Raw genomic sequence first — 26,982 nt, 5'->3', positions numbered from 1 at the left:
GAACCAACTCCATGTCTGAGTAGAATGGTTGCCTTTTAATCCAAACTGTGTTGTTTTCACACAAATTGCTGGTCAGTAAGACAGTCATGTTGACCTGTATAATGTCTGTAATTAACGTTTGTTTTGTTAGTTTTTTGCATAAAGAGAGATTTGGTTGAGACTTTATGCTTACTTTTAAGATCTTGTGCATTTCTATTCCTCGTAAGTCTCCGAAAGTTGGCACTTAGCCCGAAAAGCTACCCAAGTGCAGAAACACTACCACAATGGGACCACCCAAAGGAACATCACGCAAGTAGTCCAAATTGGGCTGGAGATCCAGTCCATGACATCATGTTGTGAGGCTGGTGAGAACAGATTGTTCTTCATCACATGGCTTAAAAAGTCCATCGAGAGCATCATGTCAGCCCAATAGTATTGTGTTGTAGTGTTATTACAGTAGTTGGGTTTCGGATAATAAGCCCAGCCCCTCCTTCTATGGCTTGTTTCCAATATACAACATTAGTGGTTTCACTTGTAAAGGGTCAACAGGTCAGGGCGAGAACAAGGGGAAGATGGCGAGAGATGAGGCACTCGGAGTTATTTAAAACGTAATGAACAAAGTTCTACTTTTCTCGGCCGAAGGAGAAAAATGCAGTCAATGTGAGATATGACAAGACATTTTTGTCTTGGATAAAAGATCCGAAAGATCCAAAGTAGACATCGCTTTCGTTCTTCAAAAAAAGTCTTTAAGAGGGCGGGAATTAAGTGAAATCAACACGGGACGGGGGGGGGGGGGGGGGGGGGGGGGGGGGGGGGGGGCGTCTTGGAGGATGAAGACAAGACACTGATTTCCCCTCTACTTGGACAAATTCCATTTATGTGACGCAAAACACATTAAGGACTTATTTGACACCCTCTCAAGGATACGTGGATATCAAAGTTCGAAATTGTAAGTGTATTACGAATGCATCACTTAGTTTTCACTGGTCTAATGGCTTGCATTGCATTTATATTGCTTTCCAGTTCTCAAATGGTGGGAGTATTCAATATCAGAAATATGATGTTAAGCCTGAGAAACGGAGATGTAGTAACTATAAATATGGATTTTTAATGGAGGTAAATACTATATACGACCTTGAATTTCATGTGTGGTCAGGGGAGATGCATTAGATTGTGCTGCAAAAAGAGTTACTGGAAATAGTAGTCCTGCAGGCGTTAAAATAAGACAAAAGGAGAGTTTGTTTGTCCTCCTTCACGACACCTCGACTTTGGAGAAATGTTCTCAGACATTGTAGGTTCTCGTGTTTGCTCAGGTGAGGCTGTTTCATCTCGTCCAGATTTTTCCGTTGGCAACACTCGGGTGTTACGAAAGCTCAAAGCCGGTGTTCATACTGATGGCGTAGCGCAACTTGTCCCGCAAAATGCTCTTCTTGCTGTAGTTAGGCAGTTTGAGCAGGTTGAAGCATGTGGATGACGTGGGCAGTCGACCACCTGGCTCCTTTTTACGGATTGTGAAAAAGCCTCTGAGGACGCTGCCAAGGGTGTCCCCCGTGTCCTGGCCACAGGAAATAAACAGTGGTTTCAAGCTAGAAAGAGAGTTAAAACCTGTGCAGCATTATTTAAGAACATTGCAGGTGAATTCAAAAGAATAATTATTGATTTTAAAAAATGTGAGATAACATTATTGGTCAGATGCTAATCAAATTCAGCAAATACAGATTTCTCCCTTAACTCATTCACTGCCATTCACTAATTTCCTCGGGAATAGAAGATATGAGGGAGAGCACCATTCCCAACTTTGTTCGTTTTTTTTTTCATGCTTGGGTGCCAATAAAGCACTGGCCATGGCCTCTGGCAATGTTTTTTTTTCTATTCCACACGGGGGCAGCATTTCCCTTCTTTCCATGTTAGCGCTTTGATCCAGCTTTAGCTGTTGTTCAAGAGCTATCCAAACCAATATGTATGTACATATAGCATGGTATTTTGGACAGCCGCCCTCATTTCAAGCTTATATAACTCCAGACCCATATAATTTAGGAATTAACTATTTCTTTTCTGATGAAAGAAGCGAGTCTAAGGTTTCTAACACTGTATTGAATGTTTATGTAGTCCTAAAAGTCAATATTCTGTGGGTCCTGGAATTCAAGTAACAATGACAAAAACCCTGGCACTGGAGTGGACACATTTTTGCACATTGTCTGGCAGTGAATGAGTTAATGTATATGTATTCAAAGCAAAACATTATTACGATTATTTAGGATGCCAATAATTGAGGCCAATGATTTTTTAAGAGAAACATGTCACCTGCCAGATCAGTGATGTGACCAGGATCATAGCCAGCTGCTAAAGAGCAAAAAAAAGTGTGCACTAGAGACCGTGAGCGCAATGCATCTCAAACGTATCCGTGTTGGTATGCTGTGCCATTCAAAAAAAATGAAACACATCAGACACTAAGAAAAGCCACTGTAGTTTTCTTTTTACAAAACTTGCTTCAGTAGTTGGCGTTTGACCACTTTTTTTTCCTTCACTATAAATAATACTGAGCAACAGGCTCACCTGATCATCTGACACTTCCACACAACGGATTGAAAAAGGTGGCTTGAGGTAGGCAAAACCTAAGAGAGGAGGTCTTGAGCAGCTGGTAACAAACTACACAAGACCAAAATTAATTCAGAGAAGCACATTTTGATACAACTGAAAAAGACCAGAAATGAGCATACCTTCAGGAACATTGCCCTCTCCTCAGCTGTGAAATCACTTGACAAGATGTCCCACAGCCAGATGATGACACGATGGCTGCTATGAAAACCCCCATAGTAGACCGTGTGCTTCCTTAAATCATACAGATAACATTGTAACAATTTGCAGGGCAAGAAACTTTAACAAATTGTGTGCTCCAACTCTTGACAGTCACCTAAAATTTAACCTGACACTCTTTAATTGATAGCACAACACTTCAAAAAAAATCTGAAATGAAATGAAGTACGTACTTGAGGTCATCCAAGTCGATTTCAGCGTTATCCCCTGAGACCAGACGTTGGACCTCGGGTGTCGAAAACATGTGCAACCATTCTGGGTTAATAATGCTGCGAAAGCCTCGGATGAAAGCGGCGGTTTGCTCCTTGATCTGAGTGTGCATCCGGAAATGGGCCATCAGGTGAATGTAGCTGAACCTGCAGAGCAAATGAGTCACACCACAATCGTAGAATTGAGATGATTTGTATTTTAAAACTTTGGTAGTGACAAAACATACTTATTTTCATTGGTGACAGGCATGGTCTTCCCTCCGGGTATCAACTCGTGACAAACAAGCTGTGTGGAAAAATAGTTATTTATTGTGGGTGAGGTGCCCTATATGTCGCTGAGATGGAACCAAAATTCTCAGAAAGATGCCTTGTCCATATTTTTTTAATCCCACAGCTGTTGTTGCGAGAGTTAAGAGCATTTTCATAACATATCAATGTTTCACTGTTTTTTCTCCCCCCACAATTATACAACCATAGTTTGACGCTGGAATTAATTTATCAAATTGTAATTGTTTCTTATGATTTTTTTGTTAATTTAAAAAAAATTAACTCATTCACTGCCATTCCCATATTTATTCAGGAATTGAAAATATGACGTGGAGCGCCATTCACAAATTTGATCGGGTTTTGGTTTTTCTTACAGAAGGTGCCAATAAAGCGCTGGTCAGACCTCTGTCAATATTTTTTCCCTTACACAAGGGGGCAGCATTTGCCTTTTGTACAGCCGCCCCCACTTGCACCACATATTACTCCAGAACCAAATAAGCTAGAATTTTTTTTTTTCTGATGAAAGAACAGAATCTATGGCGATATGAGTCTCATGTTTCTTACGCTGCATTGAATGTACATGTATATGTAGTCCTAAAACTAGATATTATGTGGATCACGCAATTTGAGTAAAAAATGACAAAAACCCTGGCAATGGAGTGGAGACATTTTTGCACATCGTCTGGCAGTGAATGAGTTACAGTACTGCCGTCTGAAAACATTGTGTATCACATTGTGAGGGATTTGTTTTAATAATAATAATGATACATTTTATTTCAAGCGCCAATCAAAGCTCTCAAGGACACTTAACAGTCACAGATAAGCATAGATACATTAATAAATACAATACAGTTATAAATAGAAACAAGTGATAAAGCTACATAGAAAATGCAATTTTAAATTGGTTCGTTTTGAGATGGGATTTGAAGGTGGGATGAGAATCGATGTTATGAATGTTGGGAGGAAGTGAGTTCCAGAGTTTGGGGGCAGAGCAGCTGAAAGCTCTGTCCCCCATTGTGCTGAGATGGACAGGGGGCACACAGAGGTTTTAATCCTTACCTGCCCCATAACATCTTCATCATAGGATAATGAGAGTCCCAGATCTCCCACATCTCCATCATAACGCTGCAAAGCATGTACATAATAGGTGAATGGTTATTGTAGAGCAGGGGTCACGATTACAGGTCCTCCACGAACCCGTGTCCTGCATGTTTTAGATCACAGGTGTCAAAGTCAAGGCCCGGGGGCCAGATCTGGCCAGCCACATCATTTTCTGCGGCCCGCGAAAGCAAATGAAGTATGTCAAGTCCTTCGTTGTACTAAATTCATCCTGTCTACTTGATAACTAATGTTAAGCAGATTCCTTACTTACAGACAGTGTATTGTCGGTGTTCAAATACCTGACATGTTTCGGCGACTACTTCCGCCTTCGTCAGAGTGTCACGGATGTTGCTGTGACGCGCCATTTTCAGCTGGTGTTGCTATGAGGGCGTGACCTACCTGTCATCCGCACCGAAGACAACAAACATCAGCGCTGGATCAGGGAGGCCATTGAAATCCGAAAGCGAGGACCAAGGACCATCAACAGGGATGAGGGAGCTTACATGCTCTCTACTACCTGGAGCAGCATCCTGGAGGGACGAGCGGACAGCGGGGGGCGTGGCTTGCCTGTCAGTTCTGACAGGTAGGTCACGCCCTCATAGCAACACCAGCTGAAAATGGCGCGTCACAGCAACATCCGTGACACTCTGACGAAGGCGGAAGTAGTCGCCGAAACATGTCAGGTATTTGAACACCGACAATACACTGTCTGTAAGTAAGGAATCTGCTTAACATTAACATATGTCAAGTCCCATGATGCTGGCTAAAGTTGGAACCAAAATCTCAAATTGTAAAAAACAAGTTATTCATCAATTTGTTGAATACAGTGTATGTTCCAAGGCGAAACAAACTACAAATTGCCCCATGACAAGAATAAGTTTAATAAGTTATTTGGAGCTCTAATATCCCATTTCAGAACCCTAGTAAGTTTCTGTCCAAATTGAGAATGACAAATCCAAGAGGATAATCTTATGATCATAAAATATAAAGAAGTCTACAAGATGTATCTGGGAACGTTGTCAACGGTAGAACAATGAGTAGGCCTGGTTGTTGTTCATCTTGTTTGAGATGTTTCCTTCCTCCAACACACCTGATTGAAATGTTCAGGTGTCTTTCAAACATACTGAGGAACTGATCATTTCAATAAGGTAAGTTGGAGGTGGGAAACATCTAGAACATGCAGGATAGGGACCCTTAAGGACTGAATTTAGTGACCCTGCTGACGAATCCACAACCTGCAAGAGATTAAAAATGTGGCAAATGACGATTGAAGATTTGGTAAACCTTAATGGAGGTGAGATTCTTGTAAAACTCGGAGTCTAATGAAGGCAGCTCATCAATGGAGCTGTAGAAAGTACTGTGGTGATGACCCAACACTTGACTGAGGAAGAAGGAAGCAAAAGGAACATCCACCACAATGCCCTGAACACAAAAGATCCCAATGTTAGACAATGTTCTGGAATGGGCAAAGGTAGATTTCCGCAAGTGCCACAAATACCTCATACACGGCTTTCCCTAACATCTTCCCCACAAACTCAAAGAGCTGCAGATGGTTCTCATGAATGTAAGAAGTAGGGGAAGGATATAGCCTCTCATTTCCACTCGTAGTCTGAGAATATAATATTTAAAAAAATCACAAACATGTCCAAAACAAGAATGTTACTGTTTTGCTGTAGGTTTGTTTTCAATAATAACTTACCTTGAATAAATTGAGAGCAGGGTTGAACACTTTCTTAATGATCTCTTCTAGAAATTCTTTAAAAACGCCATCTTGATCGATACCCGCTTCATCCACGCCCAGGTCATTCACAAACTTGACGCGAATGACGCCTTTGATGGAATTCACCGGTAAACGGCGGAGTTGATCGTAGCCATCCTACCATTTGGGTCAAAGGTTAATGGAAACGGCACATGCATTTACCATCATGCCCCTGACTTGGGTCCATACCTCTAACATGCGTGAGCGGCGTATGGTTATATGGGTGACATGCGGCGAGGCGGAGTTGGTTTCGATCAAACCAAGACTTTCTTTTTCCTTTGTGACAATGTTCCTAAACAGCAGCACCCTCTGAAATAAACGGAGCACAAAAACACTTGTACGCCTTCAGAGCCAAAAAATAAAAGAAATAAAAAACTTGTGTAGGCCTGAATTTTGTTATGATGTCAAGACACAAACATCCTTTCATTACCATTTGTGAGTTAGAGCAAATCCCCATTCTCCATTGATATACATTCCAGACAAACACACTGATAGAGTGTTTATGCACATTAGTAAACATATTACGTTATTTCATGTTTAGATTAAGTAAACATATGTTTTTTCATGTTTAGCTTAGTATATATTATGAATTGTGCACGTTTAATTTCAGTCTAATTTAGTTAAATAAAACTATCAGTCTTATTAGTTCAATAGTCGTTCGAAAGAAGCAACAGCTCCAACTCCAATCTGAGACCCGCCCAACACTGAGTTGTTCGTAACCGATTGGACGGGAAAGGTCGACTTGTCCGCAACTGATTGGACAACAGATCGCCACTGTGTATGTTTAAAAACTTGTCAGAGCGGGAGCTCGCTCTTTTTTGCTCTTTGTCTCTTTGTTCTCTTTGCTCGTGTGCTCACGTCTTCGTCCCACCGAGACGAGAAGTGCTTTTTCTGTCCCATTAGAATAAAGTAGTTTTTTGTTCACCATCTATCGTACTTGCTGATATTTTTATCAAGTGAACTTCCGACAATACCGAACCAGGAAAGACGAACAAGAAGTTTTAACCGAACACACACCATTCCGATAGGCAGATTATCGCCAGAAATGGTCACCAGTCAGTCACCGGGCACATATACAGGAATGCATCTGAGAAATTAAAAAAGGGGGCCTGTTGGCCACCTTGTGTCTGGAAAGGGGGCCAAATTCTAAAATGGATGGGCCCCATTTTAACGAGATTACCTAAGTATACTAAACTAATTGAAATAAGCCAAAAATCCTTAATTCATTGGAGCATATTTCTAAATTGCAAATGAAAAACCATTATTTGAGTAAACTCTATTTTTCTAATGTATCAACAATTTTAATTAACGTCAAAGAATTCATTCATACATAAAATAATCAAACATTTTCAATTTTCTTTAGTAACTACATAATCAATCCTGTGCTGTTTTAATATTGTACAGTAATACAGAGAAGACAAAGAGAACAGACCTAGCACAACATTTCTTACTAGTGTCTACCTATACAAATTTATTTGGTTTGAAGATTTCCAATGTGCCTGCCTCAACAGCTCTGACATAATTCCCATTATCCACTAAATTCGACTCATTAACAGCAGTTTCCTGCAACAAATTGTCACTAGCCTCCGCAGATGTATTCGATTATTTCTTACAAAATGAGAATCTGTTTGTTTGCTGCCTGTTTTTAATGTCTTTTAGGGTTTTACTCCTGTTCTCACGCAACATATTATAACCATCCGCCATGTTGGATGTAAATACTAATGGATCACGGAAAAGCCAGAGATATCCTCTCCCACGACCTTGGAACACACCAAAACGAATGCAAGGTGATTATGGCTAGATATCGGGAATGCAAGATAGCAGACGACGTAAGTTCAAACCTCTGATGGAAAACAAACATTTTTCAATTACTGTTTAATTAAAATTCAATGAAAAGGTTTCTTCAGCTCTCATCTGTACTTCTTTGAAGGTGTCGGACGTGCTTCTTATCCAAGAAACTTCGTCAGCAAACTAAACTAGTTCGTTATGTGACCAGGATCATAGCCAGCTGCTAAAGAGCAAAAAAAGTGTACACTAGAGGCCATGAGCGCAATGCTAGCGCAATCCAAGAAACTTTGTCAGCAAACTAAACTACAGTAAAGTCTCGTTATATCGATATCGGGTATATCGATAGTCCCGGTTATATCGATACTATTTCTATGCACGCACGGAGAAAATTACATGCAAACAGGGTCGGATATATCGATAGTCCCGGTTATATCGATATTTTTTCGGACTCCCTTGAATATCGATATAACGAGACTTTACTGTAGTTAGTTAGTTTGCTGACGAAGTTTCTTGGATAAGAAGCGAAACGTCCGACACCTTCAAAGAAGTACAGATGACGGCTGAAGAAACCTTTTCATCGATGGACCACTACTGTACGACTGAGAGCTTACACAGATGTTTAACTAAAATTGTTTCTGTAGCTATTTTAAGAGAAGTATGTCATATGTGGCGCGGATAATGTAGCAAGCAATATACGCTAATCGTAATAGACTTGTAGACCGTGCCACTACACCATCAGCTACTGATTACAAATTCTAAAAATGTACACGTATACTTATATAAAATAAACTCACATTTTTATGAGGAATAACATGTGGAATATATTGCAGTATCAGCTGAGCTCTTTTCTTGCCTTTCTCAAGCTCTTGGAATAACAAGCTGGGTTTTAAGTCCCTGAATGCAACAGATGGAAGATGAAATAGATGAGCGCTTCAAATTAATCCCCAATTTAAACAAAGGGAAACATTCTCAGTTTGAATTTACTTGCGTAACCAGTGATCATCGAGGGTAAATCTTCGCCTGCAGTCGCGTTCGTAGAGCACCATCAACCATCCGTGAACGCTGTGGAATAATTCCAGTTTCTCACCCTTTGCGTTCTCTGTTCCACACATAAGAGGAAGTTGCTCATTCTTGTGGAAGACAAGCAATTGCTGTGTTGCCACATTAGCTACAGATGCACAGTATATTCGGATGCACGATTCCTTTCCCATTATGCTTTTTTAAATGAAAACAAACAATTTCAGACATATCCTTTTGAATGGAACGACAGAAAACTGGATCACTCACCGAGAGTCCCATCCCATATCATTTTGTACACAAAAGTGTTCAGAAATGAGGAGATAGTGATGAGCTCCTCTATTTTGAAGGAGGTCTGTTCTTCATAGACTTCAATATCATCTAGGATTCTGAAACACATTGACAACAACGAGTGAAGGCATCCCATCCATCCATCATCCATCCATCCATCCATCCATCCATCCATCTACTGCCGTTTATCCGGGGTCGGGTCGCGGGGGCAGCAGCTTCAGTAGGGAAGCCCAGACTTCCCTCTCCCCAGCCACTTCTTCTAGCTCGTCCTGGCGGATCCCGAGGCGTTCCCAGGCCAGCTGGGAGACATAGTCTCTCCAGCGTATCTTGGGTCGTCCCCGGGGTCTCCTGCCAGTGGGGCACGCTCGGAACACCTCACCAGTGATGCGGCCAGGGGGCATCCTAATCAGATGGCCTCATCTGGCTCCTCTCGATGTGGAGGAGAAGCGGCTCGGATGACCGAGCTTCTCACCTTATCTCTAAGGGAGAGCCCGGATACCCTACGGAGAAAGCTCATTTTGGCCGCTTGTACCCGGGATATCGTTCTTTCGGTCACAACCCATAGCTTGTGACCATAGATGAGGGTTGGGATGTAGATCGACTGGTAAATTGAGAGCTTTGTTTTTGGCTCAGTTCCTTCTTCACTACGACAGATCGGTACAAAGTCCGCATCACAGCAGACGCCGCACCGATCCGCCTGTCGACCTCTCGCTCCCTCACACCCTCATTCGTGAACAAGACTCTCAGATACTTAAACTCCTCCACTTGAGGCAAGATATCCTCCCCGACCTGGAGAGGGCACTCCACCCTTTTCCGATTGAGAACCATTGTCTCAGATTTGGAGGTGCTGATTCTCATCCCAACCGCTTCACATTCAGCTGCGAAACGCTCGAGAGAGAGTTGGAGAGCTCCGCTTGAAGGCCCCAACAGTACCACATCATCTGCAAAAAGCAGAGATGCTATACTGAGGCCACCAAAACGGAAACGTTCAACGCTTCGGCTGCGCCTAGAAATTCTGTCCATAAAGGTTATGAACAGAATCGGTGACGAAGGGCAGCCTTGGCGGAGCCCAACCCTCACTGGAAACAGTGAGGCATCCAATTCAAAACCATAAAATAAAAGCAATCCTAAATAATTACGTGACGAGGTGTCGAGAACAATCGCAGAAGAGCATGAGCATTGAGAGGAGCTGCTTGGACTCTTCGGTGTCGTTGCTGAGGCACTCCATGAAAAGTTTGAGGCCTCCCTGTGGTCCGAGTTCACAGATGAAAGCCCATAATTTGGGTAGGAGATCATCGAGATGTGTGAGACCTGCGCATTGGAAACGCGACGTTGTGACTTTTCCATTATAAGTGTTCAAATATTTCGACATATCTACTCTCCAATGTACTCACCGGTGAGAATCTGGAGTCTTATTTGTGTCAACGTGGATAGAGAAGTTTGGTAGAGCACACAAATGCTGCACACCTTCTGAACTTCGGCCGAGTCCACTCGCTTCCCGCCGACCGGCTTCAAAATGTTTCTCACAGAAGCAGACTTCTGGAAAGCTCGCTTAAAAAGGCCTGTCGGTTGAAGAGAACAATTAATTCTTGCGTCCATGACCTTCAACGCCGAAGACAATCATGAAATAAAACACAGATTTGAAATCATGACTCACTTTTAACTGGTAGGTTGTTTTGAGATGTGCTTGGCTGTGCAGGTGAGGGAGTGGGCTCCTGACTTTCAAGCTTCTTCGAGAGGACGTCACTGAAGAGGGTCCGAATGACAGGCACACCCCATAGATACTGCAGTTGCTTGGTGACCAGTGGCATTGATTCATTGAGACTGCAAGAAACCGGGGAGAAAATTACAATTTTCGAGTGTTAAAATTAAGTCAATGCCTCCATTGAGTGGTCAGATCAATTTATATTAAGCTAATGCTTTGAAAGGCGCTTAAAATATAATGTATTATTATTATTATAACTCTCAGCCCGAGTGAAAAGGATGACATTTTATTTCAACTGTCTCCTCTATTCTATATTTTTTGTAGTATAAAACCGCATTACACCATACAAAGAGCAGGCTCCGTTTTCATATTTGGCGACATGATAAGTGCTACAGTAATATTAACTCATTCACTGCCAGACGATGTGCAAAAATGTGTCCACTCCAGTGCCAGGGTTTTTGTCATTTTCACTCAAATTGCAGGACCCACACAATACTATGTAAACATCCAATACAGTGTAAGAAACCTTATACTCTTTCATCAGAAAACAATGACTTAATTCCTAAGTTATATGGGTTTACAGTTATATGAGCTGAAATGAGGGCTGCTGACCAAAATACAATGCAATACATACATATATTGCAATATTGGTTTATATAGCGCTTTAACAACAGATGAAGCTGGAACAAAGCACTAACATGGAAAAAGGGAAATGCTGTCCCCTTGTGGAAAGGGAAAAAAAACTTTGCTTGAGGTCTGGCCAGCGCTTTATCGGCACCCAAGCAAGAAAAAAATACGAACACATTTGGGAATGGTGCTCAACGTCATATTTTCAATTCCTGAATAAATTTGGGAATGGCAGTGAATGAGTTAAACCAGGTATGGGCAAACTACGGCCCGCGGGCCACATACGGCCCGTTAGGCTTTTTAATCCGGCCCGCCGAACTTTCCCAAATTACAGTACAGTGTCTAAAACTCATGACAAAAAGTTAGCGAACAACAGGGCAGATAACTGAAAAGTTGCCTGTCCCATTTTTCACAACTTGAAGCACAAAGAGACAACTAATCACATTAAAAAAACATTGTAACAAAGCATAAAGTTTTTTTTTAAATCAAGAATGCACCTACTACAAATGCTACCTTGCTTAATTTACGGGAAATGTGCATGGCTGTAGAATTTGCGGCAGTAGTTGACTGTCATTGCGGTGCACAATGCAACGTTTGCATTGCTTCCTACGAGCCACTAAGCCCCTTTCATAAGTGTCACGTACACTTTACAGTCACGGTTTAATGTTAATTTAGGTTTTTTAGCGTCACATATGTTGTTAGCTTCTTTTGAATCTTTCTTCTGGTCTGAGGTTCTGTGCATCTATTTTGGAAAATGACATGCAATTGCACGACTTTATAACGCTTGCGAAAGTCCGGAAGAAAGAAGCAGGCTTCTGATTGGCTGCCGTGCCGAGTATGCAAATTTCAACTGCAGGTAGTCTATGTTTGTGTGCTCGGCGACGGTACACGTGTTTTGTTTGTGCGTGTAGGAGAGGGCGTCAGTGAGGAGTTTGTTGAGCGCGCGGTCAGGACAAACCATCTATGATTTGGCGGAATTTAACACAAGTAGGTATTATTGAGCTTGAATATTTCGTTGTGTAATAATATGTTTTGAATTTTGATAAATGTTGATTTCTTTAACTTTGCCCCTTCGATGGAAACTTATTAAAAACAGACGCAATCTTGATAAATCACAGTGCATGTTATTTTAATCTATTTCCATTTCCTCCTCCAAGTATCTGCGAAATAGTATGTAAACGCCATATTTCTTGAGACAAATTTATTAACTGATCAGGGATATTTTTCACATTTGAAAGACAGTTAATAAATTGGGTTGTAGTGTTCTTACTGTGCTATGAGGTTTGTACATACTACATTTAAAGGACAACCGGCACCATTTTTGTTTTTGTTTCCCACTGACATCAGAAAAACGTTTTATAGCATCTAAAATACCCAAATCAGGCAGGCTGATATTTTTAGTTAAATGAAAAACACAAATAAAAATGACTTCAAATGAATCCGGAAATGGTCAGTTTCAGAAGGTCCCACCCCCCTGTTCGTGACGTCACGCCAAGACGTCTTGCCTTTGATCGAGAATCAAAACAATGGCTTCAGATTCGGAGAAGATGTTTTCTTGTTACTCATCCAGTTATGAATATGATTCAAATAGTTCTAAAGAGGAAAGCATAAATGTTTGCAATTGATTCAAGGAGTCCTCCCATATCAATTCGAGCCGTCAATGACAGCAATGTAGCACCCAGAAAATGCAGAAGATTGCGCCCAAGCTCCGTTGGAAATGGGCTGATTTGTCAGCTGGGAATTTATGTCAGCGAATATCAAATAGTTGTCTTGGTGCAACACACAACGATTCACCATCGCGTTATTTGTGTGTTTTCTTTCTAATTTCGCCATCAACACGGATCAACACGAAGTTTTCAGACCAAACAAAGTACCCAAAATGCATTGTATGTCGCTTTCTCGGTCAGGAGCGGTCCAAACGTGACGTCACATGGGGATCGTCATCAACTCGAAAACAAGACTTCATGAATATTCAGCGCAAGTCTTAAACCGTAAACTATAGCTATATGCTGTGGAATCTTTGTAAAATACGCTCAGTCGAAGTCATTTGAAGTGATTTTATAAATTATGGACGTAACTTGTTCAGAGTATTTCCGGCCCAAACACTCCCTCCAAATGCTCCTGGCCCGGCCCCTCTGTCAAATTTTAGAACCCAATGCGGCGGCCCGCGAGTCAAAAAGTTTGCCCACCCCTGAGTTAAACACACCTCTTAGTCTAATGCAGGGTGCTTTGAAACCACTCTGAAATTCAACAACATGAATAATTTATGGTTGCGTTAAATATTAGATCCTGTGTGCTGAAGCAGCCCTGTGAATTATTTTTTTTAATGATCAGCCCTGTAGCTGTCTCGCAAGACTTCAACACTTGAAAATAAATGGGATTTTTAAGGAAAATATCAGCTAATAGTCAGCACTAGTGTCCTATCTGGGGAGAAAATCTAATTGTTACAGTTGGTACATTTTCTTGTGGATTTTTTTTTTAAACTGTATCCCACATTATATCTTTATAGCCCTGTATAACCTTGATTTTCCAGTACTACAATAAGTTTCAAATCCCATATTTTCCAGTGTATAAGGCGCACCCAGTATTTTTTTCCCAGTATAAAATCAAACCGAATATTTGCCTTTAGACATTTTCTGGAATTTATAATAATAATAATAATAATAATAATAATAATAATAATAATTTCATCTGTGCTGTATGTCATGCATATTAGCATATTTGACAATAAAGCTGACTTTGACTTTGACTTTTTGACTTTAATAATAATACAGTAAAGTCTCGTTATATCGATATCGGTTATATCGATAGTCCCGCTTATTACGATACTATTTCTATGCACGCACGGAGAAAATTACATGCGCGCAGGGTCGGAAATATCGATAGTCCCGGTTATATCGATATTTTTCGGACTCCCTAGAATATCGATACAACGAGACTTTACTGTAATTCAAAACTCTCAAGGACACTTTACAGTCACAGGTTAAGTTTTTAAGCTGGTGAGCAGCGGCAGCCACATAAATCCTGGAGCTCACACAGAAAGGGTAAAATTTGAACCACTAACCTCAAATTGGTATAAATTACCCTTTTAAGGTAAAGGTAAACTGAATAAAATGCCTCAATTACTTACCCATAATCTACAGTTTGGGAGAACCAGCCCAGGACTGGGTGCCAGTGGGTGAGGTTTGATTTCTTTTGGGACACATATCTCTGGCAGTAGCACAGCATGTCAGTCAGGTCCTTCACAAAGCGATTGGTCTCCTCCTCTATGATTGGCTCATTAAGGAAGCCCAAGTGAATCAGGTTACCTAAATTGACATTGAGGGGGAGAGGAATTGCATGATTCCCTCACCTTAAAAAAGTCATCTGGTTGAGCACAATGCCTCAAATACCGTACCAAGTAGGCAGAGTGTGTGACTGCCCTCAAGACACACGCAGATATCAGAACACTGCTCCTCACGGCTGAGAAACAGGATAAACTTCTTTAAAAGGCCATGAGTCTGGATCAGAGTAATACACTGTTGCAAAAAGGGACAATGTTGAAACCTTCACCTATGAATATGTTATTCACGCGATTCATAGCTGGCTTCGTACCTCTGGAGTGAGCATACACAGGTGCGACGTCACAGCCGGAACTGACATGATGTGTATGAGGAATGATCTGAGCAGGTTGTCTGAGAAGTGAGCAGCGATGACTGGTCTGATATGAGAACAAAACATGTTAACAAACAGCGCAAAAACTGAATTATATCAATCATTGCTGAACAATTACCATATTTTCTGGTGTATAAGGCGTATCCCCAATGAATGTTGTATTTTCAAACTGTTTCCATATATAATGCACACCGGACTATAAGACACACCCACAATGAATGAAAAACGTTTTCCAAATATAATATATAGATAAAAAAATATAAAAATATAAGGCACACCACATTATAAGGCCCTACAGTATAGGCTGGGGTTACGTTTTATATATCCCTGCATGGGCCGCGCACAGCTTCTTCTACAGGGGGAAATTGAGGTGGTAGCTGCCGACAGTAGCTGTGAAACCTGTTGAGGTTCAATATTCACATATAAGGCACACCGGCGTATAAAGCGCAGGGTCATCTTCAATTGTGATCATAGTTTAAGCCACTAAAATTACATTAACCTGATCGCTAGTTTCTCAACCAGTAGTCAGCCAAATCAACAGCGTGAAAGTGTGATTAAAAATATAAACATTTTCACAGAACATAATAATACATTTTATTTCAAGCGCCTTTCAAAACACCCAAGGACACTTTACAATAAAAACAATAAAACAAAGCACATAACAATAAAACCATAAGTAAAATGATACATGACAATTATTTGTTATTAACAATGTGCATATCAATCTGTCATTTTCCCCCCACCATTTCAAATTTCAGCTAACTCCATATCACCTCACCCACCTTAGCGACAGGGTAAAAATAGCTGTTAAAGTGCCTTTTGAGAGAGCCGGTTTCGAACGAGCCAAGCCGCTGGTCAGCAAAATCTGGAAAGGAGAGAAACATGAGCAGAATTGGTACACTGGCACAAGACAATCCTCTTTAACCCGAATAAAACAACTACATTATTATTATTTAAAAAGGATCACACATACAGTTTTGATGGAGACAGATTAGAAAAGTATAAATGAAAAAAAATATTTAGCAACACTTTATCTTAAAGCTATTAGGGATGTACCGATTCACTCTAGCCCTAATTCATTCTTTTTTTTTATGTGAATGTACAAAGTAGTGGGGCAAAGCACTAAATTCTGCATGTGATACAGAACCTGGAGTGTGGAATAGAATCCCTTTTGATTGAGATAACCCATAATATTCTCACAGATTCTCATCAAAGCAGGTCGGAGAGCTTCTCCTAAAACAAAGAAGAGGAAACAATCTATTATGCTTGACAATACAGTAAAGTCTCGTTATATCGATATTCAAGGGAGTCCGAAAAAATATCGATATAACCGGGACTATCGATATATCCGACCCTGTTTGCATGTAATTTTCTCCGTGCGTGCATAGAAATAGTATCGATATATCCGATATTGATATAACGAGACTTTACTGTATTAGCAAAAAATAATGTGGCTCGTGTGACGTGAGACCTACCCTTTCCTCTCACAATTCGCCATGTTGATGTGTCCGTGAATGTGACCAGCATGGTGAGGTAAAGTGTGACCAATTTGTTGTCCTGCAGTATATCAGGCTGAGAATTACAAAACAAATGCATCATGTAACCTAATAGGTACAAAACTGCGCTTATCTATGTCTTCAAGTCTCAACTAACCTTTAAGTTTTTCAATAGTTGACAGCAGGTCCACAGCACATCTTTAATCTGTTTCAACCAAAGGATTGTGAGATCTTTGGAGAGTGCCAAAGACACATACCAGACCTGAGAACAAAAAGTGAAAATAATCAAGAGGACATAAAGTAATAAGACAAGAAACAAAGATAAAAAAAATCCTTACTTTAGGCTCATTTTCTACTTCCATGCTTGAAAGAATAGCCCTGCAGAGCTTTTCAAACCTCTGTTCAAAAGGCAAAATTACATATTAAAAACTGCCACAGTCGACCACAACTTGAATGAAAATTTGATAACAAAAAAAGACTGGACTAAAATGAGATTCATTGTAAGTTTCTGTTTTCAGGTGATATTTGCTTTTGACTGTGTAATTTGTATATTGTCGTAAAATTGCACAAAATAAAAAAATAGATCTATTTCATTAGTTTTCTTCTTACATGGCACAGTGAACAGGACATTGCGTTTGTGCAAGTGCAAGAATTGTAAAACTTTTATCGAGATGTAATTTTAAGCAGATTCTTTACTTACAGACAGTGACTACTTCCGGCGCCGAAACATGTCAGCTATTTGAACACCTACATTGTCTGTAAGTAAAGAATCTGCTTAAAATTAGATATCAAATAGACAGGATGAACTTAGTACAACGGTTTTATCGAGATGGTTATGTAATGCATGTTCTGTTTTGAGGTCCGGAAAAGATGATGTTCAATGTACTTAAACATGTGGCCATGTTTTCCCTTTTTATGACTGTTTAAAAAAAAAATCAATAACGAGTTTAATAACAAAAAAAAAATAATGAGGAGCAATGTCTAGTATTTGGAAAAATGATGTGATCAAAATATTGAAAACCAGCTTTATGATAATACATTGCAAGTCTACATTCCAAACTGCTATAGCAAATGGAAGGCAAAAGGACTTTCTTTCACTTATTTATATTTTTTCCCCCTCATGTCGAGGTACTCAAAAGCGCATGAACACTTCCTTCTCATTCACCTACTAGCGACCAAGCATCAGGAGCAACTGGGAGTTTAGAAAATTACTCAAGGGCATGGCCACAAGAGACAAGGGCTAAATCCTTTACCACTTGAGCAATGCCACCCTAGACTCAATCATATATTGCTCTAAATGTGTGTTATATGCCTACTTGTGTGGCTGGTCACTGTATAGATCAAATAATAATCATGAGGTTGACACAACACAAAGAAAAAAAACTAGAAAAAAAGAATCAACATTGTTCTTGGTTATACTCACCATCTTGTCCTCCGGGTGGAAAATGAATAGTAATTTGCGGGCAATTTTAAAAATTGAAAGTGCATTTCTTTTAGATGTTGCAGCAGAAGACTCGAAATAGTCATCAATATCTTTCCTGGTGAAACAACAAATATAAACATTGACTTAATGCATGGGATATCTTGGAGAACTAATGTTTGTTTTACAAGAACACAGCAGTGAAAGAGAACCTTATTTGTTTCTGGAGTCTGCAGCGACATAGAAATCGTCTGACCAGAGCTTGGATGATGATTGCTGCTCTCTCCTTCTCCTTCTGCCCTTTCCTCTCCTCTCTGGCCTGCCTCGCTTTATCCAGGAATTCGGACTTCGAGCTTTGCGGTACACCAAACATCGTGCACCCTAACTAGAGATCGTTGACATGTTGTGCGATATCAAACAAGGTAACGTAAAGTATAGACGCTGATATCTGCTCACAACACCTACCTGAAGTTCTCGTGGTAGGATCTTATATTTGCCAAGAAGGCTCACCTGGGGGCTACACCTCCATAATGATGTTGCAGCAGCAAAAGCTGAGTAACAGTGTGGACTAACTCGTCATCTCTTCATAAACGCGCGACATGCTGACAAATGATTTGAAATAGTTAGCATCCATGGCTAGTTCGAGATAAATGCCGTAAAATAATTACCGTCTCATCGTTGAGCTTCTCACTTTGTTTTGTAGGTAATTAGCATCATTTCCATATTACGGTTAATCTCTTTTCAGATGACAGTCTCAGAAATAGGAGCTGCATATTACTTTAATATGTAAACAATGAGAGGCGATCCGGACACGACTTTAAACCATTAATCCGCTGTGTCGCATTGAATTGTTTCCGGGTAGCACTCACCCGTCAATATGAATAATTTTGCAGTAGAATGTATATACTTGATAGTAATATTTATCTACTTGATCAGCGTGAACCAAAACATTCACACTCATATGATGGAAAATTCTACTCAGTTTATCTATCGGGTGGTTAATGAAGCCTTACGATTGGCGTGGTCGCGAGTGGCAGGATACATTTGTAGCGTTACTCCCCAATAGACGAATTACACCTAAATATATCAATTACTGAATCTTTTTGAGGCGGTATACAATGAATATGTTACTACTGATTAAACATTTGTCTTGGTTAAAAATGTAATGGTTTACGACGGTACAAAACCAAAATAATGTAACTGTGCCTTTAAGGAGTAAAATGGAATGATGACGTCATTTTCAAGTGAACAGCCATGGACCGGAAAAAGGTGATTGAAAGCTGACGTAGGTTAGCAAGCTACACATACCAAGTCTGCCTTGGCTTCTATGGTAAATATAATTATCTTTTTCATTTCCAATCTCGCGACGGCATCATTCGGTTTGGGTATAGGATGCTACATCAATTCCGATTGCCATAATGTTATTGTATTCTTGTTTGAGGACAAATATATAACTTAAATGATGTAGCTAGCGCGTTAGCCTTTCCTCCTAAATCAAATTACTTAATGCGCTCAATCTGTTCACTAAAAAAACAATCGACATATAATGCGTAATTGCCCGTGTTTCCCCTTCGTCGCTACATATTTTTAGTCGAAACTAAGATCAACCCGAACCGAAACATGAAAGGGGAAATGAAATAAGGGTAGACCAGTAGCCGTCAAACAAAATGAAGAAATGGACCCGTCATAATTGTATTTTACCGTTCACTTTAAATAAACGACTGATCAGAAACTAACGTTTAATTTGTAACGCGTTTAGAAATGATGTACTTTTGAATTAATAAACACAACTGAATTTCCAACAATTGATATAACCATCGACATAGAAAGAAAAACAATAATTGAACTGTAACGCATTTCTTCGTGTGATATTTGGATAAGTGACAACGTAAAACTGACTCGGTTACTCATTCTACGATGTCCTTGAGACCTTGACGATAATCCGAATTAAAGGAATAATACAATGAGTTGGGGAAGTAACAGGAAACACCATCGCATTTGACCATCATAATTATATAATTTCTGCCATTCGCCCCCGGAAGATGCTGTACCACTGTTTTTTCTCTCCGTGATTGTTTCTACCCCTTTTAATTGAATTTGATTGCATTGTCAATTTTTCAGATGCTCTTTGGCATCAGTTAATTTCAGGAATCTTTGTCTCCTGTTATCAAGCAATGTGGCAAGCATTTGGTATTCCCTTTGAAATGTAGTATATTTCTGTGCTTATAAAATGTAGCAGACATGCACATTTCACCATGACATCCCTGATCCACCAGAAGGGCACTCCAATCCTCTGCTCTTTCATTTAAAACTGTTTCGTTCAACAATGAGGGTGCAGAAAGTTCTTAAGATTGAATAACTGTCTGTGTCTTTTGTGTTGTCACATTATTTGTTAGTTTGTCTTTTTGTTCTTTTGATTTCAAGATAGTGGCTGCCTCTACAGCAGGGGTGTCAGTCATTTTTTGCCGCGGGCCACATTGTAGTTATGGTTTCCTCTCGAGGGCTGTTATGAATTTGGGGAACCCATTAGAATGTTTAAATCCATTCAAATATTACATATAGAGCACACAGCAAATTAATGAATAACTCGTTTTCAAATCTGAAGTCAAGAATAATGACTTTTATTGTGGTTGACATCCAAAAATATGAAATTTTGGCTCAGATTTTAGCAATCATCATGGAATTTAACAAGTTTGATTTGCTTTCGCGGGCCGAAAAAAAATGATGTGGCGGGCCGGATTTGGCCCGCGGGCCTTGACTTTGACACCTGTGCTCTACAGCAACCCCTGTACGTATTTTGTTTTTCTACTCATTTTCCTTTCCTCTTCCTTTCATAACTTGGCTGCTGTGAAATGTAAATGTCTCCACTGTGAGACTGATAAAGGCTAATCTAATCTATTACTTAGCATGATTTTTGTTAGTATTTTTATGGTTTATTTTCACTCAAAATTTCTGAAAAAACAATGAATTGTCATGTTATCATTGTGATTTAGAAGATCAGACCACATTTAATGGCCAATTTATGCAAAAATATAAGAAATTCCAAAGGGTTCACTTACATTTTCCTTCCATTGCATACGGCTCAGGGCACTACCAAGGCAGGAAGTAGCCTACGGAATGTAATCAGTGACGGCATTGTTGCTACTTGTTGTGTGTTCTTTTGTCTTCTGTTCATACAGTCTCTTAATGCAAAGGCTGAGTATTGCATAATTCTTGCTTTTGGTGATGTTTGCCTGTTAAAAACATGTTGTCAACATATAGACTGTAATCTTTTGTGGTGTAATGTAATGGCCTCTCTCTTTTTTTTTCGCCATTTTTATGCTATAGTTCCACTCAGATTCTTGTCAACATGCGCAAGTTAATAGAGGGACAGGGATGCTCGTCTTTCCTGGCTTATGAACAGGAATTTGGCTGACTGTTAACCCATTGAGACGGCAATATAACCACAATTGTTCTTTCTCGTGTTTCAGGAAGAGATGTCAGGAGAGAGTGCCGTGAGCCCGCCAGTGCCGGCAGCTACAACCCGGACCACATCGTTTAAAGGTTCCAGCCCCAGCTCAAAATATGTCAAGTTAAATGTGGGCGGGGCCCTATACTACACGACAATGCAGACTCTGACCAAGCAAGACACTATGCTGAAAGCCATGTTTAGTGGCAGGATGGAAGTCCTCACTGACAGTGAAGGTAAGCTGCTGGAAAAATGCACACCAACAAGTTAATAAAATAGCGCCCATTCAATATCAAAAAGTTAATTTGCTTCAAATAACCATTAACAAAAAGCATTTGTTTGAGGCAATGTAGATAGGCTGCCATTCTCAAAGTAAGTGCAATCTGTTCTGGCATGCATGTTGACAAAGTGAGTCAATCATAAAGTGTTATTGCCAAGGTTCTGAGCGGTGTTTCGGTCCAAACAACAATTGACTTTGTAAAACGCTCTTTCTTTTTTCTTTTCAAGGTTGGATTTTGATTGATCGCTGTGGCAAACATTTCGGAACCATCTTAAACTACCTAAGAGATGGAGCAGTCCCGCTGCCAGACAGCCGGCGGGAAACCGAGGAACTCCTTGCAGAAGCCAAGTATTATCTTGTCCAAGGTCTTGCCGATGAATGCACGGCTGCCTTGCAGGTACTTCCTATCATTGTCATCACTACGGATTAGATTAGTCATTATTAGTCTCGCAGTGGAGAAATTTACATTTTACAGCAGCAAAGTGATGAAAGTACGAGGAAAGGAAAGGAACAAGTAGAAAAACAAACTGCAGGACCTGCTGTAGAGGCACTGTCACGGCGCCATCTTAAAGTCAAAATAACAAATAATGTGACACAACACAGACACAGTCATGCAATTTTAAGCACTTTCTGTACCATCTTTGTTGTATGAAGCAGTCTAGATGAAAGAAGGGAGGATCTAAGCGTCCTTCTCACCAGTGGATTATGGACGTCATGGTGAAATGTGCACGTCTGCTACAAGCTAAACCTTGAAAGCAAACACAAAGCTGTAGCATCCATTGACGAAAAGAGACTATCCCGCGTAAATCCGCTTCAATTCCAAGCCGCGACAGTTCCACATATGCATTGCCGTTCCTGTCTTCTCATCGCGAGCTCCTCAAGCCATTTATCCAGACAGGCGCAGACTGTCCAACAGCACCGACCTTTCACATTGTCTCTGCCATGACTCGTGTATCTGAAATGGTTTGCATTTGACCAGGTGGCGCTCTAAACTTGTTCATGTTGTGCCGTTAACCAAAAGTTGTTGTTTTTTATTTAAACAAAGAAAATCCCTTGTCCTACAGAACAAAGAAACATATGAGCCTCTATGTAAAGTGCCTCTCATGACATCATCGAAAGAGGAGCAGAAGCTTATTGCAACTTCAAATAAGGTATCTCGTTAGCATAATGTTGTGACAAACCAAAACTGTTTTTCCAGTTGCTTAAAACACATTTATTATGTCTTCCCAGCCTACAGTCAAACTGCTGTATAACAGAAGCAATAACAAATATTCCTACACCAGGTGAGTCTTTCTCCAATCTGAAGCTCTTGACAATTGTTGAGGAGCACAATGATACAAACCGACATTATCTCATGAGCGTGCTTGTTTGTTTTTTTCTTCTTTCCCCTCAGCAACTCTGATGACAACATGCTGAAAAATATCGAGCTGTTTGACAAGCTGTCTTTGCGCTTCAACGGTCGTGTACTCTTCATCAAAGATGTGATCGGGGATGAAATTTGCTGCTGGTCCTTCTACGGGCAAGGGCGCAAGATAGCTGAAGTGTGCTGCACCTCCATCGTTTATGCCACCGAAAAGAAGCAGACCAAGGTGAGGAAAATGACTTTACATCCTTACAGAACACTTTCACCTTGGTGTCACGGAAAGAAATTAGGCTAAAAAGGTTTCGTTGATGACTTTAGCCTTCTTCTCTACTGTTGTATTTTAAAGGACAACCGACGTCTCCGGACAAGTTGTGTCCATAATTTGTAAAATGACTTGTACTGGGCGTATTTTAATAAGATTCCACCGCATATAGCTATATTTTACGTTTTAAGACTCACTCTGAATATTCAGGAAGTCTTGTTTTTGAGTTGGTGACGAGTCCGTACGCGATGTCATGAAAGGACCGCCCACTGACCGTAAAAAAGACGCATTGTAGCGTCCTTCCATCACCTCAATGTATTTTGCTGTACATGTTTGGTCTGAGAACCGTGTTGCACCCAAAAGCCGCCAAAAGAGGGCATCCAAGCTCCATATAAGGAATTTATCAGCCTGTGGAAGTGGAGGTGGCCACTGGAGGTCGCCATTTTGTGCCTCTTTTCTGATGATCCATTGTTGCCCCAATGTTGCCTCAAAATGGAATGGAATAAATTCTTTAATCGATTGCAAACATGTATGCTTTCCTCTTCAGAACTATTTGAATCATATTCATAACTGGATGTGTAACAAAAAAGCATAATCTCCCAATCTGAAGCCATTGTTCGGATTCTCCAGCAATGCAAGACGTCTTGGCGTGACGTCACGAACTGGGGGTGGGACTTTCTGAAAATGCCCAATTCGCAGCTCAATTTTTTGCAGATTTTGGACACTTTAAGTCATTTTTATTGGTGTTTTGCATTTGACTAAAAATATCATTTTGGGTATTTTAGATGCTATCAAACGTTTTTCTGATGTCAGTTAAAAAACAAAAAAGTGACGTCGGTTGTCCTTTAAGTATGAAATGTCAATTCAAAATGGGGGGTAAGTACAGTGTATGCCAAAGAACACTAATTGTAATATACATTTCAACTGTTAAGTTGATTCAAAAATAGATGTGAAAGTTTACACAAACATGATTATTGATAAAATGGCCCATTAACTCATTCACTGCCATTCCTGAATTTATTTGGGTATAAAAAATATGATGTGGAGCGCCATTCCCGAATTTGTTTGGGTTTTGTTTTTTCTTGCGGGTGGTCCCAATAAAGCACTGGTCAAACCTCTGGCAATGTTTTTCCCTCCCATGGGGGGGTCACAGTTTTGCCTTTTGTTTAGCCGCCCCCACATTCACCTCATGTTACTCCAGACCCATAAAATTAAGGAATGAACTCTGATTTTTCTGATGAAAGAAAAGAGTCTCATGTTTCTTACACTGCATTGACTGTTTATGTGGTCCTAAAACTCAATAGGCTGTGGGTACTGGAATTTGAGTAAAAATCACAAAAACCCTGGAACTGGAATGGACACATTTCTGCACATCGTCTGGCTGTGATAAAAGACAGACATACAGTCATACTTCTGCTTACGAACTGAATTGGTTACCAGAAAGTGTGTGTAAGGCGAAAAGTTCGTCTTCCAAACATTTATTTCCCATAAGAAACCATTAAAAATGAGAATAATCAATTCCCAGGTCCCCATAAAACATAATTCTTTACTAAATAAGCCTAAAAACTATGCAAAATATACCTTGTTTTATGTATAATAAATGTGCCATTGTATTGTAATTAAAGAAATAAACTGTACCGTGTAATAGTCATTTTATTTACCTTTGTGATGGTAGTTGTCAATGGATGGTAGCAATGGTCGATTTAGCGGAATGGTACTGGGACAGCTAAGTCACACAAATGCACACTTCATTTGTGTTTTTCGATGATTTCCTTCTGCTCGACCGTAATTTTCTTTTGTGTCCTCTTCGGCTTAACACTAGACTGTGGTGGGGTCTTTTTCGGTCCCATAATAGCAAAAGTACTCCACTTGATAACAAACCACGTCTGCACTCAAAGAAAGCGAGTGACGCAAACTAGTCCGCCATCCACCGTGGCGCTGTTCGACCGTGTGGTTTGGTGTGCATCTGCCGAAAAGTAGTCCGCCAGCCACCGTGGCGCTGAGTGGTTTGGTTCGTCCGCTGAAAACTAGTTCATATATGCTCGTGAATTTAAGTAAGCTGACGTATCACTGTACTTTCTTGAATGGGGAATGGATAGAATGTAGCATGTATCTGTTGTTAGCAGACAAGCTAGCTTTATTGTTTGAATCATGACTCAAAGAACCAACCACTTTAGCCAACATGTGACAAACAAAATGTCCACAAACCCTGTGGCGAAGATCTAGTCCGTCTTTTTCAAACTGGTTTCTCCACTTCTTCTCTGCTCTCACTAATTCTCTTAGAATAATAATAACAATACATTTCGTTTATAAGTGCCTTTCAAAACTACGTTTGCATGCCAGGTGGAGTTCCCTGAAGCCCGCATCTATGAGGAGACCCTCAATATCCTTCTATACGAATCCCACGATGGGAGGGGGCCGGACAACGCTCTCCTGGAGGCAACAGGGGGCGCCGCCGGACGATCCCACCATTTGGACGAAGATGATGAGCGTGAACGAATTGAGCGAGTTCGTCGGATCCATATCAAACGACCCGACGACCGTACACACCACCACCAGTGACCTTACACGCATCTTAGAATCAGAAAATCAGAATCAGAAAACCTTTATTCGTCCCACAATGGGGAAATTTGCAAAGCTTAGCTGAGGCATTGTACCGCACCCGTGCCTTACACTTCCCCTCGACAGCGCCTTTCACATCCATTACCAAGAAACTGTATTTGTGTGTAGCTGAGCAGTTATTATGCCCACTGTGTCTTTGTCGTGGTTTGACTGAGCGTTTGTATCATCTTCTCGCGCGCAGGAGCTTATATTCATAGTTGATTGTTCAAAAATGGTTTCATGTAACTTTGTGTGTTGTTTGTGTATTTATCACAAGTGGTCCTAAGGAGATCAACAATTATGATGTAAGCAGCTACAAATGTATTGTGTAATCTTTTCTCTCTTTGTGGCTTTTGAGTGCTTCACTGATTAGTCAGTGAATGACACAAATGGTGATCACGACAAGACCACAAGATGGCACTGTTTTATTCTTAGACTTTTTTTGTATTGGTAATTATGTTTTAATACACACAGGTGGATAAAATATTTCCACCGTATTTAGTTTGAAGACTGTCAATTTCTGTCGGCATCACAAAATTGTTATTTTGTATGGTGGCAACATGAGTCCTCACCCCAAGTGTTTTATGGACTTTTTGATGAATAGATACTGAGGGTGGAGTGAACCACTGTAACCAGATATCTTAGATTGTCATTCATCACATAAAGTTTTTGCACAGTTATAAATTGATATGTGTAACAATCACTCCTAGATTTATTGTACAAAAGTGAACATAGATGTTTTATATTTATACATCTCAAATAAATTTCTATCAATAAAATAATTGCATCCATTTTTATTTTGCACGTTCTAATTGCTCGGAAATATTGAAAGCTAATGTACACAATTCATGGAAGACGTAAGCACAATCTCATGAAGTCGATGCTTAAGTTACAATTG

General features: G+C 40.2%; 2 protein-coding genes across 3 annotated transcripts; one reads left to right on the top strand and one right to left on the bottom strand.

Annotated features, from left to right (window-relative positions):
• Positions 1-792: 792 nt before the first annotated feature.
• On the bottom strand, positions 793-19,218 carry ube3b (ubiquitin protein ligase E3B). Of its 2 annotated transcripts, none has more exons than XM_088994325.1 (28): positions 18,799-19,218; positions 18,596-18,732; positions 18,343-18,515; positions 18,134-18,248; positions 17,049-17,108; positions 16,868-16,972; positions 16,690-16,786; positions 16,362-16,447; positions 15,997-16,079; positions 15,155-15,260; positions 14,958-15,078; positions 14,691-14,868; positions 10,886-11,052; positions 10,623-10,790; positions 10,368-10,539; positions 9,208-9,326; positions 8,905-9,019; positions 8,715-8,814; positions 6,322-6,441; positions 6,073-6,249; positions 5,872-5,982; positions 5,658-5,795; positions 4,332-4,397; positions 3,233-3,291; positions 2,970-3,152; positions 2,700-2,811; positions 2,536-2,628; positions 793-1,534 (listed from the first exon to the last, which is right to left on the bottom strand). In XM_088994325.1, exons 3-28 carry the CDS (start codon positions 18,501-18,503, stop codon positions 1,343-1,345), a joined length of 3,204 nt encoding a protein of 1,067 aa, XP_088850451.1. In that variant the 5' UTR covers positions 18,504-18,515; positions 18,596-18,732; positions 18,799-19,218; the 3' UTR covers positions 793-1,342. The 2 variants fall into 2 exon arrangements, with proteins under 2 accessions (XP_088850451.1, XP_088850452.1); XM_088994326.1 differs by having other exon boundaries at positions 18,343-18,511.
• Positions 19,219-19,370: 152 nt separating this feature from the next.
• On the top strand, positions 19,371-26,820 carry kctd10 (potassium channel tetramerization domain containing 10). Its single transcript, XM_088994334.1, has 7 exons — positions 19,371-19,460; positions 21,601-21,814; positions 22,086-22,255; positions 22,923-23,009; positions 23,089-23,141; positions 23,252-23,447; positions 25,827-26,820. Exons 1-7 carry the CDS (start codon positions 19,458-19,460, stop codon positions 26,043-26,045), a joined length of 942 nt encoding a protein of 313 aa, XP_088850460.1. The 5' UTR covers positions 19,371-19,457; the 3' UTR covers positions 26,046-26,820.
• Positions 26,821-26,982: the final 162 nt, after the last annotated feature.

The sequence above is a fragment of the Hippocampus bargibanti genome, linkage group LG04 (assembly GCF_051943395.1).
Source record: "Hippocampus bargibanti isolate YZ-2025 linkage group LG04, ASM5194339v1, whole genome shotgun sequence".
Taxonomy (NCBI): domain Eukaryota; kingdom Metazoa; phylum Chordata; class Actinopteri; order Syngnathiformes; family Syngnathidae; genus Hippocampus; species Hippocampus bargibanti.
This window is presented reverse-complemented; position numbering and strand designations above follow the sequence as displayed.